The 25,909-nt window shown below is 45.2% G+C and overlaps 1 protein-coding gene across 1 annotated transcript in view; it reads right to left on the reverse strand.

Annotated features, from left to right (window-relative positions):
• MED13L (mediator complex subunit 13L) overlaps positions 1-25,909 on the reverse strand; it is a 202,749-nt gene that overhangs the window by 23,139 nt on the left and 153,701 nt on the right. Inside the window, exons 8-20 of the mRNA XM_068161794.1 lie at positions 24,266-24,428; positions 23,347-23,451; positions 19,913-20,641; positions 18,400-18,622; positions 17,074-17,179; positions 16,544-16,668; positions 14,882-14,981; positions 11,225-11,445; positions 8,052-8,257; positions 4,728-5,674; positions 3,586-3,765; positions 2,422-2,645; positions 1,637-1,829 (exon numbers count right to left, since the gene is read on the reverse strand). Coding sequence (XP_068017895.1) covers positions 1,637-1,829; positions 2,422-2,645; positions 3,586-3,765; positions 4,728-5,674; positions 8,052-8,257; positions 11,225-11,445; positions 14,882-14,981; positions 16,544-16,668; positions 17,074-17,179; positions 18,400-18,622; positions 19,913-20,641; positions 23,347-23,451; positions 24,266-24,428 — 3,522 coding nt within the window. The remainder of the gene's footprint in view (positions 1-1,636; positions 1,830-2,421; positions 2,646-3,585; positions 3,766-4,727; positions 5,675-8,051; positions 8,258-11,224; positions 11,446-14,881; positions 14,982-16,543; positions 16,669-17,073; positions 17,180-18,399; positions 18,623-19,912; positions 20,642-23,346; positions 23,452-24,265; positions 24,429-25,909) is intronic.

Genomic DNA, 25,909 nt, shown 5'->3' on the forward strand with positions numbered 1-25,909 from the left:
AGGTCAGCTTTGCAATCTCCTGGAGGTTATCTCTGCCAGACTGAAAATCTTAAAGTCCTTTTTAACTGAGCTACAATAATGACAAACTTTAATAGTTATTTCGCCTCCTCACTATGGGAAAATAGACAGCAGAGGGATTCATTTTGAGTAATAAATGAATAAAAATAAGTAAATTAGTATTTATGTACTCATGGAGGTAGTAAATCACCAGCAGAGAAGTTTCCAGCACTGCCCCTGCCAGATGCCTCAGCTGTGAGCTGAACAGCTCGACTGCCCAGCTGGCTGGGCACACGCTACAGACTTCTTCAGGTAAGCCTGGGGTATTTATGTGAAACCATGTTGCAGTAATTCCTCCCTCCCAGTTACGTGGTAAATTAAACCTAAAGGCAGACTGAATGAGGCAACAGTGTCATCTGAGACAGGAGCCCTCCTTCTGCCAAACTTTCCTTGCAGGCTGGAGCAAGTGTTCAGCAGTCTGTGCAGCTGCCCTGCTAACTCCTCCCATAGGTTTGCTTCAGCTCTGTTACAAAACCCACCAAGTAACCAGACTGCAGAGCTGTCACACCTTTCTCAGAGCAAAGGGAGCAAGGACTTTTCAAGACATCACTTTAAAGTTCCTGGCTCTTTTTAAACAAAAAGTTACTTTGCACATTTCAGTTCAAGCACAAAGCATCTTTGTGGCTGGTGTTCTACCACCCCTCCCTGCCTTCCTGGCCAGCACTGTCTCAGCAATGCATCTCCAGAGATGTTTTGGATGGGTCAGTGTCTTGTACTGAGATCCCATTTCTTGGTCACGTACACAACGTGTTACATTGCCTCTGGATTCATTATGGAATGGAACAGCCATATCCCTCTCCAGATGAAATCTGGGAGCAATGTCAGATCAGGGACCAGCCTTTTGGTATGGAGGGCTGTAAAGCAAACTTTATACCCTCCCACACTCCACACTTCTGTGTGAAACAAGCACACCCAACATTACCTTGTGAAAGAACAAATATGGCAAGTGGCCATAACAACCAAAAAGAGAACAGTCTTGTAAACTGTGTCACTGTTTTGGGATGGAAATAAGCTTCCATGAGGCCCAGAGACCATGCCATCAAGAGTAATGTGGTTCCCAGGATCCACACACCCAGGGATCAAGGCCACTGTTCCTCTCTCTTTTCACCTGTGTTAACTCATCCTTCCTCTGCAGAGTTTTAATGAACTTACAGAACTTTAGTGAACTTACACCTTCTATATGAATAAATGTCATGATTGAAGGCACCACTTGCACCATTCTGCCACACTGTTGTGCTGATACATCCCAGCAGCACACCAGCCAGATCAATTTATGCATTCAGCCTTGTGTGGAATGCCTCTGAGACACACAAACATAAACTGACTTTTCTATGAAGATAAGAATTGGCATTTGAATCTCTGAGATGATCACCAGACTGATAAACAGCAACAGGACTTTCTAAAGTAGGGAAATGTAACCAGGAAGGAAGAAGTGAAGATAAAGCCTCATAATACCTTTTATATTTTGAAACAGATCATCCTCAGGGGCTTAAGAATCAGCCCCATTTCCACCTACTGCCAACAGCCTCTGCCATAGCTGCAGGAAGGCAGAGCCTGGCTGGCGCCACGGCGGACTCACCTAGGTGATGCCGGCAGACCTGGGCGTACAGTTTGAGCCTGGAATGATTGTCGCACTCCTCGCTGCCCCAGGGCTGGCTGAACCACTCGCTCACCAGCTCGTCCGTCAGCTTCTGGGCCACGCTCTTGCCCACCCGCATGATCCCATCACGTAACACCTTGCAGATTGGTTTGTGCTGGCCCAGTCTACACATCTGGAGAAGAAAGCAGAAATGCCTGTCACTAGATGCCAAGCACCTGAGAAAGTTACCCAGGCTGGTTTGTAGTGCAGCCCCTTATTGCCAGCACACAGCTGGTGGCTTCTTCATAAATATAACCCCAGGAGGCTGCCTTCACCTGCTGACTGGAATTGCCCTTACAGCAAAAGTAAGGATACAAAGGAATCTGACATATTCAGTAGTACACAGTGAGCAGGAGTAGAAAAGGAAATGCTTTTATGTGTAGCCCAGCAACAGCTCCTTTAATCTGCACCTTGCTCCTTAGGTTTGGTTGGACTTTCATGCATTAGGTTGCAGCTGCATTAATACGAGTGTTATATCCTCTGTTAAACAAGAGAATGGGTACTGGCAAGAGCAGGTGGCAGCAAACACCCCCAGATGCACAGAGACCCACAGCTAACTCAATCCAAGAGCACTGTTGGACTCTGGAAATGCAGAGAGTCCTCAGAATGTAATAAATCCTTATTCTAACAACTGTAACTTTAAACCCTATGAATTTCTCCCAAGGAACATGCAGTAGAGCAGAAATGACAAGAAGAAACAATTCAGTGTGGTTCCTTTTTCTGACCTCATATACAGCACTCAAGTCCCTGAAGAAAGTTTTGGCTCCATCGAGCAAGGCCTCATTTTCTGGACACACCACGATATAGGCGACATCCCGATGGCCCCCGTACGGGTCTAGCAACAGCCTCTCCCAGAAGGGCAGGGAGAAGGGAGAGATTGTCAGGAAGTCCTTGTCATAGCCCACCAGTAACGTCGGGATGGGGAGAGGCTCAGGAGACTCCTCAGAGCCTTCAAAGAGAACACAGAGAGAACAAACATTAGAATAACTGGCTTGACTCCAGTGGGTTCTCTGATGCAGCAGCAGAAGTTTCTCTCACAGGAGTACTGCAAATCACTGATCCCTGCTGCACAGGGTCTCCTAGAAGTGACGGAGCGGAAGCGCTCACCGAGGCGGTACCATGCCTCAGAAACCACGTTCTCCACAGCCTTCTTCCCCAGGAAAAAAGATTTATAATGGAGAAAAAAAGATTTACATAGTGCTTAAGAAATATGATAAAATCAAAGTTCAGTGAGGCAGAGTAGAGGGAGCTGATCCTAGCACCACTGAAACCTTCCTGCAGTGTCCCAAGATGACATCTTCTCATAATTCTGTAAGCAAGACTGCACGGGTTAAGAGTGGAATGCAGTGCAGGTGAGGAGGCCATTTAATTGGCTGTCATTGCTCTGCAAATGTGCACATAAAAAGTCTGGTTTGTGATCTGTGTTTTCCAAAAGTGCTGCTCAGAGCCAGAAGACACTGACACTGAAACTCCTTGTTAGGAACATGGGAAACCTGAGAATCAGCAAAGCTTTTTGTGGGGAACACCCTCCACACTCGGATGCTTGCACAGCTCAGCAAGCCCCTCTTCCCCACTGTGATATGGTTCAGCTTGAGCAGCTTCCTCTATTGGTGCTGTTTACACACCAGCCAGCTTCTGTGCATGCCACAATCCAGATCTGTATAGGGAGCTTGATCCTCACCCAGCCTTTCTGCACTACATGCACATATTCATCAGCCTGGAAGGGCAGAACCTCCACTCCAGTGCTCAGCATGTGCTCCAAACGCCTTTGAAAGCCTTTCAGAGCTACATGCAGAGCCTGTTTGCTCTAACGGCTCTCCAGAGGAATGTGCCCGTTCCAGAGCACTGTTCTTTCCTCTGACTGCTGCCATACACCACAGTGCACACACCATAGGTTCCCCGTCCTGCCATCTTATGGAACTGCTGCCAGGTGAGTGGTCCCTGCACGTGCTGGATGTTCTCCCAGGTCCTTCCTGTCCGCTTCTTCTGGATGGCATCCTGCAGAAAGGGCTGCAGCGACAGCAGCATGCGCACCACGTCCTGGGAGGAGAGCATGCTGATGTCCAGTACTGAAATGACAAAGGAGCAGCAGTCATTTCCAGGCAGGAACAGGAAGAAGAAATTTGGCAGCACTTTTAGGTTTATTGTTCCTTCACATCGCTCTTCACAGTGCCCTCTGTGCAACTCTAATTAACTTAATGGCATCTCCTGCGGTACTTTATGCAAACAATGCTGAACTAAAGCTGTCACCCTAGGCCTTCTCACACACCTTTACAATGTTCCTGTTGTCAGAGCATCTTCAGCAGACAAACAAGGAAGATCTGAACATAAAATCCTTTGTTTTGTTGACACTTTCACACAGAGCACTTCATTTCTGCTGACTGCTTATACCCTTCTCTGAGAGGGGACCTTAGGATGTTTCTAAATATCTGCAGCATGGGTGTCAAGAAGAAAGGGACAAGCTCTTTTCAATGGTGTCCTGTGACAGGACAAGGGGCAATGGGCACTAACTGGAACCCAGGAAGTTCCACCTCAACATGAAGGAAAACCTTTTCAGTGTGAGACTGCTGGAGCCCTGGAGCAGGCTGTCCAGAGAGGTTTTGGAGTCTCCTTCTCTGGAGACTTTCCAAACCCTGTGTGACCTGCCCTAGGTGACTGAGCTTTGGCAAGGGGGTTGGACATCAAAGGAGATCTTCAGAGGTCCCTTCCAGCCCCTATCATTCTGGGATTCCCTAAAACAAAGGGGCTATAATTCTGCCTTCCCTGAACGCCTGCATTTGTTTCGCATCCCTGCTTCAGATTTGTGAACTTCCACAGACTCTTTCCCAACTTAGACCACATAGCCTATGGTCAACTGGATAATTGGTTCTTTAAAGATCATTTACAGAGCTTCCAGAAACCTGCTTTGTTTCTAGAATGAGAACTATTAACTGGGTCACACATCAAGTGGCTCAGGATGGGCAAGTTTCAAACAAACAAACATAAGTCACCAAAAAATTCAAAGGAAGAAAAGATGTGTTGTAAGCCATACCATTGCTGTGAGGCCAAGAATGTACAGTGGCACTTCTTACAAGGGCTTCATCCACTTTCCCACCCGTGGGGTTGTCCACATACTGCCTGCCTTGCTCGAGGGCGTTGAAGCACTCAACCCAGGAGTCGTTGCTGTCGGCCTGCAGCCTGTCGTAACTCCAGTTCATGCAGGGCAGCGTCTGGCGGTTGTTGGAGGCCATGTAATCCAGGCAGCTCAGAGATGTGAAAGGCTGTGTGTGCTGATTCTGGAGTAGCAGGAGGAGGCTCATCGGAGGTTCCTGGGTCCTTCGAGCCCCTTCTCCCATCTGAGAGATCAGGTTGCTCTGACAGACCATCAGCCGCCTCTCCGCAGCTTGGCCGATGTCCGAGGTCTTGCCGAAGATGTCCAGCTCATCCTCGATGAAGAGCCCGGAGTTGTAGCCCAGCTTGCGGTTCATGATGGCGCTGAAGCCGCAGGTGCAGCGGTACTGGTCCTCGTTGGAGGAGTCCGGGATGTAGAGCCCCACGTCCGCACCCTTGATGTTCATGTTGCAGGCGCAGATGCAGCAGCTGTCGAAGTTGCGGTCCTTGAAGATGTTCAACACCGAGTCAGAAAGGATCAAGGTGACGTACAGGCTGTGGGCCTCTGGGATGGGCTGGACAGTGGCTGGCTCCACAGAATTGAGCGGTCGGGTTGTGGAAGGGGTAGAAGCAGGTGAACCTTGATCTGTGCTGTCGTACTTTACAGATCCTTGCCCGCTTGCAGTACCCCCACCTCTAGGAGTCCTTGGGGTCCTGGGAGTGCGTGGGGTAGGGACAGAGAAGCGGGGAGTTGCTGGTGATGGCAGAACTCCTGCTCCACTGTTGCTGGCTGGAGCAGTGCTGTTTAGTGTCACTGGAGTATTCATCTGAGGAGTGTTCATCTGAAGATAGTCTTGGTCAGCCAAACTCCCAACACTAGGCACATTGCTGCAGGAAACAGAAATGAAAACTGGTCAAAGGTCATCCCAAACTGCTTGGCTGCAAAATTGGTTTTGTCAAAGCTTCTCCCTAAACACAAGGAGACGATGGTGCAAAAGGAAGGAATTCTTTGTAGTCTCAGGAAAGGATGAACACATGTTCTGCTCAAAACCTTCCACCCCTGTCTCTCAACTGAAATTGAAATTCTCCTCATGAGCACTGTTGTCTCTTATCAGCATAATCAAATGGGATCCTCTAGCACGTAGCCCTCTCAAAAGATTAATCCTATGGCCTACAACTCAAATGCTCTTGAGAAGAACCTCTAGATAAACAGTCAAGTTAAGATTTTAGGATATTTGTAATTCTTCTAGGGAAAAGTGAAAGAATTCCAGTGGCTGCTTTTAATGCACTTACCTCTTCAGAGATGTACATTAGTGGCAATGAAGAAAATATGTCAGAGGAACAGAAATCTTCCTTTCCTTCAGAACTCATCCCTGTCAGAAGTCACGTGTGTGGCACTTACATACAACACGGCCTCACGGTGCTGTGCAGCTGAGAAGGGCATTTCAGATACCAGAAATGCTCATTTAGCACTGGACAGTCTGCAGCACAATGTGACACATCCCATTACACTCCAGCAAAGCTAAGAATCCTATTTTTGGGCCACCTGTCATGAATGGGGTTTATTACTTTCATTTTAGCCAACATCTGCCACATTCAAGTGACCACAGGACAGTTTGTACATTCCCATGAGATCTATCATCTCTCTGAATGACTCATATCAAGGAACAAGTAACACAGGACCAACCAAAAGAGTAAGATTGAACTTTTCTCTTTCTGAGTTGCTGATAAGCTGCTCACTTGTCTGGAAATGTGTCCATTACATCCTAGGGTAAGGAAAATGCTGGAAGCACTTAATGAGTCTCTGGATAAAAGATGGGAAACAGGATTTCTTCATGTTTGTCTGCTCTTTCTGTGTTTTGTGTGCTGTTTAACAGGAGAGCTATGTTAGTGCTCACACATCATTAGTGACTTGAAAAGGAGAATAGTGAAGACCTCATTCTGCAGAATCCTCTTATTACCTTGAACTGATGCATGTCCAGCTCAAAGCAGGAGAGGAAGGAAAATAGGAACAAAGGTTTGAGGGAGCTGTGAATCTGAAGCACACTGACTGCCTCAGACTAATAAGAAAAGGTGACCTAGAAACCTTGATTGGCAATCAGCACTCAGTCGGAAGCCTGCAGTAATAATCTTGCCTCTAATTGGATTACATTGAAAATGAAAGGGGTTTTTCCCCAACAAATACCTGAAATTAATAACCAGCTCAGGCCTGCTGAATCAGTTAGCAGCATGAGAAAACCTGAGAATTAAACTGCTCCCTAGGCACTAGCAAAGGTTTACAATTTCTTCTTTGCAATTCTTTTGGGAGCACCGAAGGATCCTTTGGAGCTGGGAAAGGCCTGATTTAAAGGATTCACAGACTGACTTAAAGATACAGGCTACTTCCTCTGGAAATGAATGCAGTGCAGCAGGAGACCTCTAAACTGTTATTATGCCTTTTAAGAGGTTTTTATTAATTTAATGTTGCAAATTCTTGGTAGCTTTCAAAACCCCCAGCAATGAGTTTCTTCTACACAGATTGCTAATTTCTGAGACCTAAGGAAGGAATACAGGCATTTAACAGCAGTGTTTGCTTGTAGGTGGCAGCACTCTCCAGCTTGGCATCTCTTCTTTCAGCAGCTAGCAAGGAAGAAAAAGCAGACCTCTCATCATCATCTGCCAGATAAGCAGCTCCCCAAGTGACCCAATTCAAGGTAAATCCCATGAGGACTCAGAAGAGTCAACATGAGCACATGGAGGAGAGAGCTGTCACAGGCTTGCTCAAAATATTATGAGCCCTTAGAAGGCAAACTGGTATCATCAGGGCCAGGTATCATCAGCCTGATGCTCAGACTGAATCCACACACATAAAAACAAGAGGGGAATCTAACTGTAGGTTAGAGATGGGAGGGCAGAGACAGGAGGGGTTAAGTGCATTGATTTTATTCCCTAACACACTTCTCGTTTCTGTTGAGTTACAACATTTTCCTGCAGCAGAAATCACAACCCAAGTGCTCCATTCTCCTGTTCTGTTAAAGCACTGTGAGTGTAGCAGACACACAGCACAGCACCAGCGAGCTCCAAAAGCTGTTCTCAGTTCAAATATTCTTACTATCAGAGCTCTTTTGATCCCAGGCTGACAAATTTAAAAGATGTGAAATACATTTGAAGGTTATTTTCTGGGTCTGGTGTGTAGTAAAGCACTGTTATATACACAAACTTTTCAATCAATGAACCATTTAAATTATGCACATGCAAAAGGGATTTCCTACCAGATGTTACTTACTTGTAGCCATCTCTAATGAAAGTGGCTGCAGGTGGCAAAGGAAGTTGTTCAATTTTAGGAGGAACAGCCCAAGAAGGCCTGAAAATGCAGGCATCTGGTATCTTCAGAGGTAGGAGGCACTGACTTGGCAGTATCTTCAGTGGAGCAAACACAGAGGAGCCCACAAAAGGTTGAAATGATGGAACTTTGTGCACGTATGAGAAATCCTGTAACATCCAAGTGACACTGCTTACAACTATGGCAAGGTTACAGTTAGATATTTACTTGTAACTGAAGCCTGTACTGAGAAACCTCTACAACTGCATTTCCCCCTAAATTCATTTATCCTTTATTCATTCTACAAAAACCACTCAAGAGCAGCTCCTCCAAGGAAACTCAGCTGAGGCTCCTTGTTAGAGTCAGATGCTATGCAACCTCAATGTCAGCAGATTTTCCAGTCAGACTGATTCAGACAAGCTGTGTTTGAAAAGTGAGTAGTGAATGAGGAGATCTTTGTGTTACCTAACTTCAAACACCGAATTCAGGCACTTCAAAGATTGATCTTTGTGGGACTTCTGCACTGACAATGGAGAGAGAGGCTGAGTGACAGTGAGAAGAAACCAAAGGTGCCTTAAGACAGCCTCTCTTAACAATAACAATATCATAATCATTATTATCACTAATAATAGGGATTAATACAAACCAAGCAATGAGTGGACACTTTACACAAGCCAAATATTAAACAGAATATTCAATATAAATATAGAAACAATCCAGTAAGCATAAAATACAATACAAATATCACTGAAGTCCAGTCAAAGGGACTTGAATTGCCTGTCAGCTTGGTTTGCAGAGGATGATGCCATGAACTTCAGCCAGAGTTTCTAGAGCTATCCCAAGCTTATTTTCCTTTCAAGGCACTACTGCAAAGTAAAGCTCATGACTGGAAGAGTAAGAGTCATCTCAGAATGCCAGCATTCAACATCTCCTTAGATCTTTGCATTCCTTCCCTTGCACCTTGCAAAGCATTGAGATGAGCAATGTGTGGATTACTGCCTTCAGCCACTGAACACTCAGCACAAGAAACCTCCTCAGATGTTCTCAACATGCTTAGCAATGGGTTTAGGTGCTTGTTTGCCCTGCTGGTGTATATGAGCAAGTGTGACACTGAAAAGCATGTCAGCTGTGTATTTTAATACTTCTGAACTGGTTGTGAGGGAGATGACACTATCTTCAGTATCAATGACACCCTACAATCTGCTCCCAATCAAAAACTTTCAGCTCCAAAAAAATCAATATAGATCTTTTTCCAGACCCAAATTATCCTAGTTTTGAGCAAAGAGTTTACTGCACAAACAGAAGAGGAAAAAAAACTCAGCAAGGTCAATGGCATGGCAAAGTCTCACAAACCTTATCAAAAACTTATTTCAGGCTTCTGAAATAATATGAAACCAGGAGAGGGCAAATGGAACAGAGGTACTCCAGCAGAGCCTCTGAGAAGATGCCTCATCTCACCATGCCTTCAGGTTAGGACGTTAGAAGGAAGAATGGATCTGTCACTAACAGAGCAGACTGGCTCCATATGCCCAGCTTTCAGGTGCTTCACTGTCTTCACTGCTGGTAACCAACTGCCTCACACTTCTGCAAAGCCTCTGTACCAGCTCAGCCTCTTCAAAGACATTAGCTTGGCTGGCAGCCCTAGGAGCTGGTAACCCCTGGGTCTCACTAGACATGCTTTATGACAATACTGAGTCAGGAGCTCTCTTACTGCCTCCCATGCACACAACTTTCTTCCTGTCCCAGGGACACAACTGAGTGCTCTGAGGGAGACAGTCACCCTGTGGCTTGCTGTGCTTGACTTTGTCTGCCTAAGGTACACTGCTAATGCAGTAACTCCTCACTGACTGCACTATCTATACTGAGACCGACTCATGCTCACCATCTGTACTGAAACCAACTCATGTGCAGCCACTCCTTGTCCATGCAACTGCAAGTGCTGTGTCTTTCTGCCTGCAGCTCTCTCAACAGTGTAGATGTGTGAAGCCTTTGGTTGATGCCAGCACTCACAGGAGCACCAAAGAGGGAGGAGGTGGTGCTGGGGACAGAAATGGCTGCTGCCATAACAGGGATAGGGTGGGCCTGACAGAGGAGAATTAGGCTATAAAATTAAGGGTTGGGGAAGACAGAGTTATAGCCTGTACCTCCATTTTTCTTAGCTGTGTACAAATGAGCTTGCTGCAGAACAAGGTGATCTGTATTTCTACACAGAAAGGTGCATTTTTCAATGCAAAACCCCTCAGGCTCTGTGCATGGCAATATGAAACTGACAACCTGTGACAAAAAAGTGACAGAAATCGGCCCAAAAAGAATATGCACAAGCAGGCAGAATGGCTTTATCCTACCTCTCAAACTGTGCTAAGGATGGCAGGGTGAAATACAAACCAATGGGCAGCAGGTGCTTATGTTAAGTCCCTTCATGTGATGCTATGGAAAAATGGACACATCTTGGTATGTGAGGCTGGGGAGGTGAGGCCTAGCAGAGTCCCCAGTTAAAACAGCTCTTTACTCAGACACACTATAGGGCTCAATAGAGGAGAAACCATGTGATATTACCTGACCTGTGTTATACAGTAAGTCAGATAAGAATGGTCCCATCTGGCCTTAACACTTGTGAGGTAACATCAGCTGAAGAAGAAAGAGACCAAGTTCAACCCCTGGGCTTTCTCAGAGATTTTCAACCCTAACCAAACAAGGCAACATTTGAGAGAGAAAAAGGCAGCCTTGCTACATGCAGGATTTTATCCTTGCTGCATCCCCAGGGACTGGACTACACATAAAAGGTGCTACAGAAAAATTATCTGAAGAAATCATTCATTTAACTGCTACTTAGTCACATATGTACATCCTTGCCCTTAGGGAAAGGGCTCATCTCACACACAATACTGTTTGTTTCTGAGAACACCAGAGAACATTACCAAGAGCAAATCACAAGAAGAAAAATGCCTATAGTTAAAACCAGAGAATAGTTAAAAAGCTCTTTTACCAGGGAAAAAGTTTCCCCACTAAAGACTGATCAGCACTTGACTTGGCTCCAGTTCACATCTGTTAGTCAGCTACACACACTCTATGTCACTTATACAAATCAAAGCATACACAGATGAGATGATAAAAATACCACATCTTTGGCATGTTACCTTAAGTTCTTCAGGTTTAGGGCTACCTAATCCATCTTCCACCTCCATTTTAAACTCAGCAAGCTGTGTTGGAACCATGTTAACCATAGGACTTTCCATCATTCCCAAGGTAGTCACGGTCTCTGAACTTATTCCATCTTTATAGCTCATTACTGGGGAGAAGGCAGGGTGTTGTTCTAAAGAAGGTGGTGTTGGGAACATCCTTTGGAGATCTGCCACAGCTGAACACAATGAAATGACACACTGTTAATCACCAAAACATGAGTTGGGAAGGAAGTCTAATAAAATAGAAGATACTGACTCAAGACCAGTTCTTATTTCATCAGTGACAACCCAGTGAAGATTGCACAGACCACTGGAGTCCTGACACCAGAACAAACCCATGCGAAGTGAACTCCTAGGGCTGCATTCCAAAAATCCCCAGGGGTACTTTGCAAGCTTTTGTTCAGCAGCAACAACAAACTGGTAGATGCACCAGTCCCATGTACAATGACAACAGCAACAACAAAAACATCATGCAAGAGAAGAATTGACGTGAAGGCAAAGTTCTGCCCAGCAGAGGTTACAAAGGGGCTAGAGAGCAGCTGCTCCCCTTTGTCAGAGCTGATAGCCAGCCCTGAAATGGGTGGCTTCTGGGATCAGCCTGCACTTAGCTGTGTTTTTCCACTGAGCCATTGTCCTCTCATTTGGTCCATAGCAACAGAGCTCCTGAGGAGCAGACAGGCCACTGTTGCTAAAACAAACACAAGCCATTTTCCTTAACAATCAGACTGCCAGGCATCCCAAAGTGACAGGGGCAGAGGAAGACAACTGCAGTTTGCCATCGCCAGACACCACGCCAAGAGAGTCTTAAATGACTTCCCACTAAAAGAAGAGCATAATGCAATCATCCATCAGCTGCTTGCTTTTTTTAAGCAAAACAAACACAAACCTGATCTAGTGGGAGGGGAGTAGGGTTGGAACTGGATGATCTGTAAGTTCCCTTCCAACCCAAACTATTCTGTGATTCTATGCAGCCCCCAACAGAAGTGCTTTATGAAGGGCAATGCAAGCAAACACTAAGCAGAATAGTATCATAGTATCAGTCAGGGCTGGAAGGGACCACAAGGATCATCTAATAAAGTCTTGCATTTTTCCCCCAGCTACATTTTTTTTCCCTTCCAGCTACCAGCTTCTGTATTTATTTTCCTTACAATTCAGAGTATAAGCTGTGTGTTCCTGACTTGAATTGGGGCAGATGTTCTCTGGACATAAGCATCACTCTGGTGAACTCGCTGTTAAAAGACTCAAATCAGCGAAGAGTGAGTCCCAGCTGTGTCTCCACTGAGATACTTTTCCTGTCAGACTGAATGTCCAGTTCCATTTCCCTTCCTACACACACACCCAACCCCAGCTGACAGGACACAAGCAGAAATAAGAGCTGGAGTTATAAAGATACACAGTGCACAAAGATGTACATTGACAGTACACTTTGGTAGGATGCTGCAGCCTCCAGAGAAGTCTCCACTCTGCCCTAATGCAGCCAAACCCAGAAGTTTGTTCTGTTGTGCACAGAGAGGAGACAGCCAGGCTATTTAACTCTTCATTTAACTCTAGTCAACTCTTCAGACAAAGTGAAACAACTCCAAGAGGTGAAGTTCTCTCCAAATGGAGTTCTGCTGGTACCAACAGCCAAAGCTGAACCCAATGTCTTTTACAACCTGGAGTAAACAATGGGCTAGGAATTATTCCCACTCACTTCTTTCAGTTTGAAAGCCTGTAGTCTTGTGCTGATATTGGATCAATTAATGCTAAAAACAGTTCAGCAGAATGGAAAAAAAAATCATTCCACCAATGTTAGTATGCAATAAGCTCAGGATTAGCTGCTGCCTCTGGTTCTCAACAGTGTGCTTCAGGAGAAAGGGAGACAGGAAAGTTCAAATGCAATGTGGTCAGCAGGACTTCAGTATGATGAACAAGGCATTGCAGTGCCCTGCAGGTACTGTTCTGCCTCAGCAGCTGGTGTCAAGGGGACAGCCACAAGCCAGAGCCCAGGGTACCTATTTAGCTTTCCAGTGTATCATTTTCTCACACTCAGGCTCACACCAGTTAGCAAAATTCTGCAGTGCAGATTCATAAAAAAAGTTTAATTACAAAAGCCCCCAACCCTCCAGCAACAGGCTAACCACCATTACTCATCTTCATGGGCCTCATGCTTGGAAAAGCTTTGCATATTTTAAAAAGCTATGGATCAACTAAACCTGTCAAAATCCAATCTCTGTATGCTTCAGACTTCTACATTTGAGTAAATCAGCACAGCTTTTATGAGTCCATAAAACTCTGACTCATCTCCTCCAGACTGGCTTTTTCTTCTCCTCAATTTGTTCTCATTACCAGCTGAAGTTAATGAGCAGGCATTAAAGAATGATTTGCAGAGAGATTTGATTTCTGCTTATAGCAGCCACAAAAATCAAACATTCTTCTTCCTCACCACAAGTCATTTGTAACTCATAAACTGATGTGTTAGTGTTACACCAACAATTTTCACCTTGCTCCTCTCTCACACACACACACACCTTTCCCTCTCATCTCAAGATAAATGCCACCTATATACATAGAGTCAAAGAATCACTCTGCTTGGGAAAGAGCAACCCTTAACCCAGCACCATCAAACCATGTCCCTCAGCAACACATGTCCCATGACTGTGAAACCCCTCCAGGGAAGGGGACTCCAGCACTGCCCTGGGCAGCCTGGGCCAGGCCTTGACAACCCTTTTGGGGAAGAAAAGTCCCCTGGTGAAACTTAAGGCTGTTTCCTCTTGGCCTGTTGCTTGCTCCTTGGGAGAAGAGACCAAGCCCCACCTGGCTCCAACCTCCTTTCAAGTGCAGGAAATACAAGGAAGCCCATGGATCTTGGGAGCAAAAGTGATCATTCCCAACAGTTGTTCCACTGGTCCTTACACAAATCTTTGTTGTCTTAGCCTGCATTTCATATATTTTCAGCATATTAAATTTCCTCTGAAAGTCTCCTGCACTCCTACAGCCCTCCTGTACCTGTGTAGTGCCTGCACAAGCATCACTTCTGCCATAACCATCTGTAAAATGTCTGCAATGTGTCTGCAGTTAAACTGTGCTCTTCCATCTTAACCATGTCCTTCCACATCTCAATTAAACCCTGAAGGTGATTTTAGCCTGAATTTGTTGAATGCTGAATGCAATTTTCTAGCAAGACAGGTTGTACCCTAACAGCCACTTCTTAAGTCACAACTTTCCACTCTTCAAATTCTTTATAATGAAGAATGATTTATACTTAAAGAGGGATACAGTAATGGTGCAAGTGACTAATTGAGATTAAACACACAACTGAGAACACAGAGGACAGCTTCTAAATGAAGATTTGTGACAAACCCTTCCCTCACTTGCAATCTAAGACAACAGTATCAAAAGAAGAGCCTCTCAAACCTCAGCTGGCACACGACAAACATATGTCTGTGTCACATCCACTGTTCCCATTAAAATCTGCTTAGCCTTTTAATGTTGACATCTGGTAATGACAGAACAGGAGCAGCACAATACCTCTCAGTCCTGAAAAAAGTGACTTTGCAAGCCTCCTACAAAAGGCTGCAAGGAGATTTGAACTGTCAAGCAAATGGTCAGCAATCAGCTGGTGCTACTTACTTGGTGGGTAAGGTACTGTTGTTCTACCATCCTTCCCCAGCGGGCGCTCCTCAGAGCCTGCGGCAGGCAGCTTGGACGAGCGAAGAGCTGGCGAGACGGCCTGGAAGCAGAACAGTCACAGCCCATGGTTACACAGAGACACAATGGCAGAATGCACAAGCTGGTCAGAATTCTGAGAACTCCCCAAATGAGATTTCATAACAAACAAACAGTGTCATGGTCTACTCTCCCACCCACTCCCCTCAAGGAGTCTGGATTCCTTTTTCCTCTTTTTCATTGCTAAAGCAAAACAAAGTCTCTGCAATATTTGCCTGTTTGGGCCAAGATCACAGTGAGAACACAACACTGAGAGAAAGGAAGGGACTTTTGACAAAGGCTTGCAGTGACAAGATGAGAGGGAATGGATTGAAGCTTGAGGAGGGCAGATTTAGACTGGAGATTAGGAAGAAATTCTTTCAAGTGAGGGTGGTGAGAGACTGGCACAGGCTGCCCAGGGAGGCTGTGGATGTTCCCTCCCTGGAGGTATCCAAGGCCAGGTTGGATGAGGGCTTGAGCAACCCTGGTTATTGGAAGGTGTTTCTGCCCACCACAACAGGGTTGGACCTAGATGATCTTTAAGGTCCTTTCCAACCCAAACCACTCTATGAATCCATGAATGCCATGAACAGACTGCCACAGGAGACCATCTCAACATGTGCAAGTTTTAAGACAGGAAGAACGCGAGGTCTGTCCAGGCCAACTTCACAGCAAAAGATGATGTTTATTTTGGTGGAATATCCCTCTAGTAGATTCACACATTAACTGCAACCTCCTAAGTGCACTTTGTGTGGAACAAAACAGGGAGAAGTGGTAAATAAATTGGTGCATTTGAAAAGTACTGCCAAGAATCAGACATTCAACTTCTAAACCATTTATCTGTTATCAGTCAGTTCAGGATCACCTTCTGTACCATTCAGGCTCTATTACAGTAAGCTGAAACCCAGTAATTGTTCAAATCTTTGCCTTTCCATGTGTCTCTTTCCCTGGGTAACTGATGTAAATCTGCTTTTCTATTTTTATTTCTTAATATTCAGCAACTGTTCCTCTTTGCACTGAAGTAAACTGCTTGTAGGAAGAGAAAGGAAGACGCCTCAGAGAATCACTGAAATTCACTAAGGTTAGATTTGTTTTCCTTTGGGCAGCTTCTCAGAGGAGATAAACCCACAAATCCTCAGTTAATGAAAGCAGGATCTTGTCCATAACTCTCAGTCACACCCCAAGTGCTGACAGATGCCAAGGACACAAACCTAGATGCAAAGCACTTCTAAAGCTTGCTTCACCTGGGAAGTGTTCTCATCTCCTGGCTGTGACTGAGGCAGCAAGTCAGTTGTACAGAGCTTCTCCTCCTGACTGGAAATTTCAGACAACACAAGTGTTGATGTCACTGAGGTGATCTCTTAATACACCTGAATTACAACCAGCAATGATTTCTCTCTCTGATGAATCTCCTGAAAGGAGCCTTCTCCTTGCTAGCAATTCTTCCTAGTCAAAGTCCAAGCCTGCCTGCCTGGAAACTCTCTCTCCTATCTATTAAGGGTAATTGCTTCCCACTAGGATTCCATTCTCCTCCTCCTTTTGGCCAAGGCTTAAGCCTACAGAACACTCAGCCCCACAAAGACTTACACCAAGCTCATCTTCATCTGAGTTATCAAAGATATTATCTAGATCATGAAGTGATGGAGCCAGATCTGTCACCTGTGTGAGGCTACCAGAGCCTGCTCGGCCTGCAGCATTGTCTTGCCGGGTATCTGTCAAAGAGAAAGGGAAGAACACAGGAAAATGGGAGCAAAGTCAGGAAACACACAACTACCTTTTCTCACTTTGATTTCTCCCTCTAAACAGAGGATGAGCAAGGACCACTGAGGTCTCTTTTCTATGGTAGAGCCTCAAAATAGCCTTGCAGGCATGGTTTAAGCAAGCACTGAAAAATCAACTGGGAAAGAATGCAAGTAGCTACTGCTCAGCTTCAACATGCTGGGAAAAATATCCATTAATGATGTTGTGATGAAAAGGACAACCACCATCAAGGTTGCTCCATCTCAGGAGCTCTGCATAGTCTTATGCTACAGTAAAACATCCAGTGACTTTCAGATCTTATTGCACACCTTTGTGTATTTTTGCTTTGCAGAGCAAATTAAAGAGCTTTTACTCACCAGTCTTAGGAGCAGAACTGAAAATGGACATGGCATCTTTTCCTTCAGGGACTGGTGTGGAGTGCCCTGTCGGGGGGATCTCCTTGGTACCAATTCCATCTTCTGACTGGAAAAAAAATACCACAACAGTTTTTAATGGACATTAATTTATGCTATGTAAAGAGCAGCTTTCAGCCAAAGTCAGGGCTCTGGACTAAATGCTTCAAGAAATACAAAGAATCAATCTAAGAAAGGAAAAGAAGAGCTGCCTGCTGTCTATCTGTGTCTTAGGAAAAACTTGAAGTCATATTGTGTACAACTCACAAAGGGTTCCACAGACACCAGTTAGCTTGGACAGCCAGCACAGACCATTAGCCACCTCACTTTCTCCAGAAAACATCCAGAACGGTGGCTGCCTGCCCAAGTGAGGAGCCAGTCAGGGAAACAGCTTCACAGTGGGTGAGATACACACAAGTACTCCATGTACAGAGCAGGTGATGACCAAAGACTGGTGACCAAATTGCTATCTCTCACCTCTCCTACAAAGGCAGGCTGAGACACCTGGGGCTGTTGAGCCTGGAGTAGAGAAGGCTCCAGGGAGACCTCAGAGCAGCCTTCCAGTACCTGAAGGAGACCTACAGGAGAGCTGAGGAGGGACTTTCTACAAGGGCTTGGAGTAACAGGATGAGGGGGATTTAAGGTTTGACATCAGGAAGTTCTTCACACTGACAACAGTGAAACACTGGAACAAGTTGCCCAAGGATGTTGTTGAGGACCTGTCCCTGAAGACATTCAAGATCAGACTTGATGTGGCCCTGGGCAGCCTGATCTAGTTGAAGATGTCCTTGGTGACTGCAGTGGTGTTGGACAAGATGACCTTTAGTGGTCCCTTCCTACCCAAAGCAATCTGTGAACCTGAAAGAACACCTGGGCTGGAGAGATCTGAGCAATGCAGTGAGGTGATGTGTCAAGGCAGAAAAAGCTCAACAAAGTGTTCCATCATGCAAGTGAATGTAAGGCTCTAAATATTGCCTGTCTTAGCTGAACTCTGACACCTGCTGCCAGTGCCAGTCAAGCTGGGTATACATGAACAGGGAATATTCCCTGCATCAGCAGTGTCTGCATACACAGACAGGTTCAGAGGGATGCCAGCAAACACCAGCTCAAAAATACCATGGGGAAATGGAAGCTTTTCCTGTGAGGCAGTGCAGGAAAGAAACACATCATCTCTGAGTTTGATCTGTGGAACAGGCTTGTGACTTCTGAGAGCTGTGGAGCAAATACTGTACTACAGCTCAGTAATCCAGTAAGGCTATAAAGGATAAAGCCTCTGGATTTACACATTACCTTGTTCTTCTTCAGAGGATCTTTCTCAGCCCCTAGTTTGCATTTTTTATTGCCAGTGAAGCTATACTTTATATCACCATCTTCAAAGGTGTACGGATCACTAGCATCTCCCAGGCCTTCTCCAGGCTGTTGCAGTAGAGGCAAGGGGTCAAGATAGCTCAGTGTCTGCACTGGTTTCTGCTCTTCCAAGATTTTAAACCGTTTATTAGGTTGTGCTAATAGCCTGAAAGTCAAAACAAACAAGCAAAGCCATGGTGAAACAAAACCAACACAGCCAGGGAGAAGAGCTGTCACACATCAATACAGGCCATGCCTCACTCCACCCTCCTTGGTCAAGCACAAATACTTTTTTTACTCAAGTAAGGGCTGCATTTGCCTACATTCAGTAAAGAATTTCTTTGGGACAATGAAGACAAACTAATTCAGGCATCAGACCAGACTACCCAGGCAGATGGTGGTCACCATCCCTGGAGGTGTTCAAGAAATGTGTGGCCATGGCACTGTAGGACATGGTTCAGTGGCCATGGTGGTATTGGGCTGATGGTTGGACTCAATCATCTTAGAGGGCTTTTCCAACCAAACCAATGCTATGAGTCTATAAGCTTGTCACTATATAAATCAAACACTTTGAAATACACAAAACCTTGCCAGCCTAGCCAGCTCCACTGGCAGTACCAAAATCTGCACTGTCATCACTCACAAGTTCTTCCTCAGTTAGTTTTAGCTTTTACATTTTCATTAACTCCTCTCTTTGGTGCATTTTTTTTCCCTATGTGTTGTCAGAAAACAAAACTCATTTTTAGGCTGGCATAGAATTGATTCAAATTCTCATGCTAAAGTTAAAGTTACAAACAAGCAGACAGAGCATCTCTGCCTAAAAGAAAATTCCCTACAATGCAGGTGGGTCATGCTTTCCACTGAGGAAGACACTGCAGGTCACCCACAGTGTTCTCAAGTAACTTGGCCAAGAGACTCTCATTTTCTCATTCTTTTCTGTGTGCAGACCTGAGAGACAGTTTGGGCTTTGAGCTTCACTCCTACAGAGACTGAAGTGAATTGGCAAGCTTCTGTCCATCTGACAGAGCCCACAAGCACGACACAGTGCAACTCTAAACATACACCAACTGACCAAACCACACTCGAGTGCCTTCACTGTGCCATAAACAGAGCTTCACTCAAACTCCTGTAGCTGGAAGGTTGCATAACTACAGATTTTTCTCTTCTTCAAATGATCAGAAGACATAAGCTCAATAAACCCCTTACATTTGCTCAAATTCCTGTGATACAGGTTACCAAAAGATGCATCTGTTCCTCTAATGGTCCAACAGAAAGCCAGATAGCAAAACCATTACTACATCACCACCTTTCTGCTTCAGTTTCTGAGGTATCCCCAACACACATCACCTTTGATATTTTAGTAGGAGGCCTTCTGCTCATCGCAGTTTCAACTGAACCCAGAGTTTGGACATGCTTGCAGTGCCAGAACCACCACCAGCTCAGCTCATGCTCTTACCTTTTCAGTGCAGTACTGTCTGAGCTTACTTCCATCTTGGCATCGTATCTCTCACAGGGCAGATCCGGTGGCCTGAACTCTAGATCATCACTTGAAGGGACACTATATGTCCTCCACATATCCAGTGACTCATTGTTCTGAATCACCCCGCAGTACAATGCTGTCTCACTGACCTCTGCCATCAGAGGTAACCTCTGTCCAACCAGGACTGTCCTGTCATCTAAGCTGGGCAGCGGCTGAAGCTCCAGCCCGCTGCCATAGAGTGCTGGGTTTACCGGTACGGCAGGTGGGTCCAGATTCTCTGCTTCCTGACCTCGGGGCTGGGGGCTAAGTGTGGGAGGCAGAGGGGAAGTGGGGGAATGGGGTGAATCCATAGGATTCATATTCATTTGCTTGCTTGGATTCCTAGCAGGCATAGAGAGCGGCTTCTCGTATTTCCTGGAACCAGGGACTTCTAACGAGGGCTCCATCCCTGCTAATCCCAGTTTCTGCCCTGATGTGTCCTGCTCCATGCATAGCTCTTCAGTCACCGAGGGCCGGTGGTGAAATGGCATCAGAGGCCTTTTTTGCAGCTTATCTCCTTTTTCCTGTCTCTCTGTGGTTTTGTGCTTTGAAGAGGCAGGAGGTGGCAATGCTGAGGACGATGACGTTCCCACGCTGAAGCCTGGCTGATTTATCGTTGGGGGACGGCTGGAGCCAGCAGCACAACGCTGTTTGAAAACCTTGTGCCTGAAAGCAGAGCCAGAAACAAGTCACTGGGTGGTTTACACCCTTATCTCATCTCATGAGAAAGAAACAGCTCAAAAGACAGCACTGAGAAATCTAATCTCCATTCCTGATCTTCTAACAGGTTCTGGAATGGCCACCAGAGCTGGAGCAGGTTGTCCCAGCCTGGCTGCAGCCTTTCCGAGCTACAGAGTGGAAAACAACAGTCTCCAGAAAGCAGCATTCAAAGGAAAGATTTAATGTTTGTAAAAGCTTAGTACTGCTCAGATGAAGGTAATACAACAACAAAAATATCCACACTACTGCTGCTTTTTCCCCCCCTGAAGAAAGACAGCCCTGCAGATAGCCTGACTGCTGTGGAGCTACACCACTGCTCTTGCACGCTCCTGAGCAAATGGGAATCGGTTTAGATCGGTTCAGGCACAGTACCTGGCAGGATGCTTCCATGGCAGTTTCCTCCTCCACTGCAGGTAAGGAAAAATAACTGAGCTCTAGTCCAAAACTAAACTAAACCCAAAGAGCAACTACCCACTGATGAAGAAAGCAGGAACATTTCAAATATTCCAAACAAAAAATGCAACACACAAATGTTTAAGCTGGAGGAGGGCAGCTTAACACTGGAGACTGGGAAGAGATTCTTTACAGTGAGAGTGATGACACAGTGGAACAGGTTGCCCAGGGAGGTCGATGATGTCCCCTTCCTAGAGGTGGTCAAGGCCAGGTTGGATGAGGCCTTGAGCAACCTGGTCTAGCGGAAGGTGTCCCTGCCCATGGCAAGGGGTTGGAACTTTAAGGACCCTTCCAACCCAAAGCATTCTATGAATCTATAAAACTGCCTTCATGTTTTAACGTGGCTTTTCCCAATTGGTATCCAGCACCTCTGAGCCTGGAAAGCACAGGACTGAAATTCAGTATTTCAGTAATTTTATCAGGATGGTTGCCCCAAGGATCTTGCAACAGGGACATCTAACTGGCCATATTTTTCCTGCCCTTCTTTGTTGTTTGGGGTTTCACTATCTATGTGTTGGTTTGGGTTTTTCTATGATAAGCAGCAACTGAAGGATGTGTTGTGCTTAATACTCACACCTGCTTCAAGTTAAATATGCTGCAAAATAAATCACTCCCTCCCTATTTTTCTTCATAAACAATGACATCCAGGACAGCAATAAAACATTTCCAAACATGTAATGTTTACCTCACAAACTACATTATCTAAGGAAAGTGGACTGCTGGAGTGAGGAAAACAAATCTGCTTTTACAACTTAGTTAGGAAAACACCCCAATTTTATAGCCCACAGCAGCTGTCAAAAGGTACAAACACAGCTTCTTGAATTTGCTGCCTCTTTTTCCTGTAACCATCCATGTTGTGTGGTGCTGCCCTGGCTTCCTTTGTGGGCTTTGCTGTTATCAGGATGTTGCAAATTCTCTGCTGCAGCAGATGGTCTGTAGCTGCAGTCACCCAGAATGTGGAGCTAATGCCCTAGTAACTGAAGATTTGCCTTGAGCATGTTCTTGTAACATTTTATTGACTTAATTCTTCCTCATTCACTCTATTTTAACTGACCCCAGAAAACCATTTTAGACATTCAGTTCTCCAGCACACAGAACTGGGTCCAGAGAAGACTGAATTTGATGCTGACTATCAGACAAGACTCTGGATTTAAGATCCTATCTTGACACTTCTACAATACCCACAGTGGGCACAGCACTGAATAATCCAACATCTATATGACAGCAGCTCTCCAGTTTTTTCAGCACAGAGGAAATTTCCATTGCTGTTTGAAGTCAGGTGTCACCTTCATTCTAAGGAACATGTTTTAACTTCCCAGTTGCTGTGTTTGCTATCTCCAGCATGATGTAATTACCACTGGAGGTATTAAGAGACAGTGTGGAATTGCAAATGCAGCTGAACCCATCCATAGAGTCAGGTTTCATTGCACACTGTTGATTCCTCATGCGTTCCAGGTGAAGCTGGACCTGCTTTCCACAGGAAACACCTGGAACCCTGACAATACATTCATCTGTTCTGCATTCCTGAGCATATACAAGCAACAAATTCATCAGAGGAGAAGAGCAAAGCTGCAGAAGAGCAACACCTTCACTTCACACCCTGCTGTTCTGACAAAGACCCTTACCACAGTTAGGGAGTGATGAGACAGCAAAAGCAACTCCCAAGCCCCTAAGGGGCTAAGCATAGCACAGTCAGTGTTCCTGTTTGATCATACCAGTGACGTTTACAGTTATGAATACTTGAGGAACAACTTCTTCAGGTCACAAAAACATCTTTACCAATCTTATAAGGAGATGGTGGCCTTAGGAATTAGAAATGTCCCAGGACTATTTCACTGTTTCACCAGTGCTTTTGCTAGCCTCTGATAATTCAAAGAAGGGTGGTGCTGGTTTGCCTTCCCCATTGAGAAGTAGCAGAACTTTAAGCATTCAAAGTTCACATCTCTGAAAAGCCCAAAGGATGATTTCATTAGCAGTGAGAACCACTGGAGTGCTTCTAGCTCCCATTCTCTAGTCCAGGATCATTCTTCCACTCAGTATGCTAGGTATTAACCACCTGAACATGAGTGCTGATCACACTTTTGATACTAGTTTCCTCTTCTCTCAGCTAAAACACAACTCCTTTCTGTAAGGGAATTCTGTCTGAATTAAAGAAGGCTCTTGCAATGTGAGAAGCTCTCACTCTCTTCAAAGCTCACCTGGAACAAGAACAACTGACTCTTTGGACTGGATCCACAAAATCCCAAGAAACTGTATTGTTAGGGACTTCCTCTTCCAAATTTGCAGTTGTAATTTGATTCCTCCTGAGGAAGAGAGATTTATTTTAGTAGTTCTCACCTTCTGTAGAACAAAGTTTTTTGAGATGCACATGCATAAATTCACATGTTCCCATCAAATAAATGCCTTCTACTGCAGCTTTGAACTAGAACTCTGTATCTAACAGCAGCTCCCTCTACCTCTCCTTAAAACTTAACAGTTTGATTTATGTGGGAGGATGGTACCAGCTCTACCTCTGACAGCTGTCTGGAGGTTGAGCAGAAGCAGCAAGGGGCACGCAATTTAAACTAAATCTGGAAAGCCTTCTGACATAAGCAGGAAGGAAACTGCATGGAACTAGTGAAACCCAAGATTTCAGGGCACTCCATGCCATGAATATACTTTGACTCCCAGGAATAAAGGCCTATGGTGGTAACAACAGGAACTTACCAAATCCTTGTTGATTGGCATTTTAGTCCCACCCATGTAATGCTTTACACACACCACCCTTGGTGCTCTAAATACCAACTAGATACTATAGGTTCTTCAGTCTAGTAACTATAATTGCCACTGGAAACCACAATCAATACATCTGAAACCATCTAGCTGAAGGCACACATTGCAGATTTGTAGCCTCAAAGCCTGTCACAATTAAGACACACAACTGTGAGTACATTGTTAAGTGTTGGAGTTTTCAGCTGAACACAGTAACAAGTTTTCTTTGACGCTGCTGTTCTGCATCATTGGCTTTGATTAGTGGCAAAAGAACTCTGTGAGGAATAACATAACCTAAGGCAGAAGCATTACAACTTACACATTATGTGCTCTTAACAAACAAAACCATCAGGACTGCTGACTTACTTGGACTGTGACCTGTTGAGAATGCACTCCTTCCAGACACGGTGAACCATATGGTTGTGAAATTTTGGAGCAATCTTGCCTGATTTCTTTGGACTGTGCACACTGACTGTCCCCTCCTGCACAGCTGAATGGCTGACACTGCTCTGAGAGCATCCACTTTCTCCTGCAATGTAAAGCAAGCATTAATGCTAGAGCTGTTCTTAACATTCATAGTTTTTTCCTGACCAGACTTTCCCTCGTGGAAGGCTGCTGCCTACACAGATGCTCACACTCACTAGAAAAGGCTTCAAGCATCACTACAGAAGACTGGCTAAGATACATTTCAAAGCAACACTGGCCCTTGGGCTACCCAAGATGGCACTAGGTTATACAGGTCCGTGTGCAGCACAGCTGTGTGAGTACTGCACCTCACCTGAGATAATGAAATGGAGGCAGCCTGGAAAGACCCCCTGTGGCCTTGTACTGAATCACTTAGTGCAGAGAGGGGTTGTTCACAGCTACCCTGGGTGTTCAGCTTGAATGCATCCTGCCTTTGGTGACTTGCTTTAAAGACTAGGCTCATTATAATATGGATGGTTTGAAAAGTGTCAGTTAAGAAGAGCACTAATTTATGTAGACTGTTTCAGAGCAAGAATCAGTTCCTTTGACTCAAAACCTCACTGAAAAACTGGAATTGATTAGTGTGATGCTATTTCTTGACAAGCTGCTTGAATTGAAATAGCAGAATCTGAAGCTGCTTTGGTAAAACCTTGCAGTCAAGGTGTATAGCACCACAGACACTGTTCAGCAGCTGATCATTAGTGCCTACTATTAACAGCAGGTGAGGTTCTCAGCAATACTGTAAGTTATCAAAGAGATAACAAATGAAGCTGCTACTTCAATAGATCCTGCACTTCATTCCTTTCCATCTGTGATGCAGAGACTTCACTAGCTATTGTATAAGCAGCTGTTCCCTTTGCTCCTAGGAAACCTGTTTTTGTTTCAGATGAGCTGCAGTGGAGCAGAGCCATCTGTACAAACTCAACAGCAGAGGGAGCGTCAGGCTCGCCTGGCCCGGCTGCCGAGCACCGCTGCTCCTGCTCTGGGTGAGCAGCAAGTGAGGACATGCTGCATTTTAACAAGGTCACAGCAGTGTTCAGAACACTTCATCCTCCTGCCTGACGCAATGGAGGAAGCCTTAAGAACGAAGAGCTGAAAGGAGTCCCTGCTATACATCACTGCATCTAATGAGGTAATTCTGCTGCTACCTGTAAGGGGACTTCCAAAACAACTTCTCAAATGGTGCACAAGCTGCCTAACCTTCTGTTTTCTTTGACCCTCTATGCCTATAGATTTTTTATCCAGTTAGATTTTCCCTCATTCACTTCTTGTAAGAAAATTCTAATTTAAAACCCTCATTACTCTCTCTGACTCCCTGCAGGAACGTCGCTCGGAGGTGGGCTTGGTCTCTTCTCCCTCGTCTCAGGTGACAGAATGAGAGGAAACGGTCTGAAATTGTGCCAGGGGAGGGTTGGGTTGGAGATTAGGAAAAATGTCTTTGTTGCAAGAGTGACTGGGATTGGGACAGGCTGCCCAGGAAGGTGGTGGAGTCCCCATCCCTGGAGGTGTTCAAGTGTGGCCATGGCACTTGGGACATGGTTTAAC

This window comes from Melanerpes formicivorus, unplaced genomic scaffold, assembly GCF_026170545.1.
Source record: "Melanerpes formicivorus ecotype bairdi unplaced genomic scaffold, bMelFor1.0.p_v2 SCAF_60, whole genome shotgun sequence".
In the NCBI taxonomy this organism is placed as follows: domain Eukaryota; kingdom Metazoa; phylum Chordata; class Aves; order Piciformes; family Picidae; genus Melanerpes; species Melanerpes formicivorus.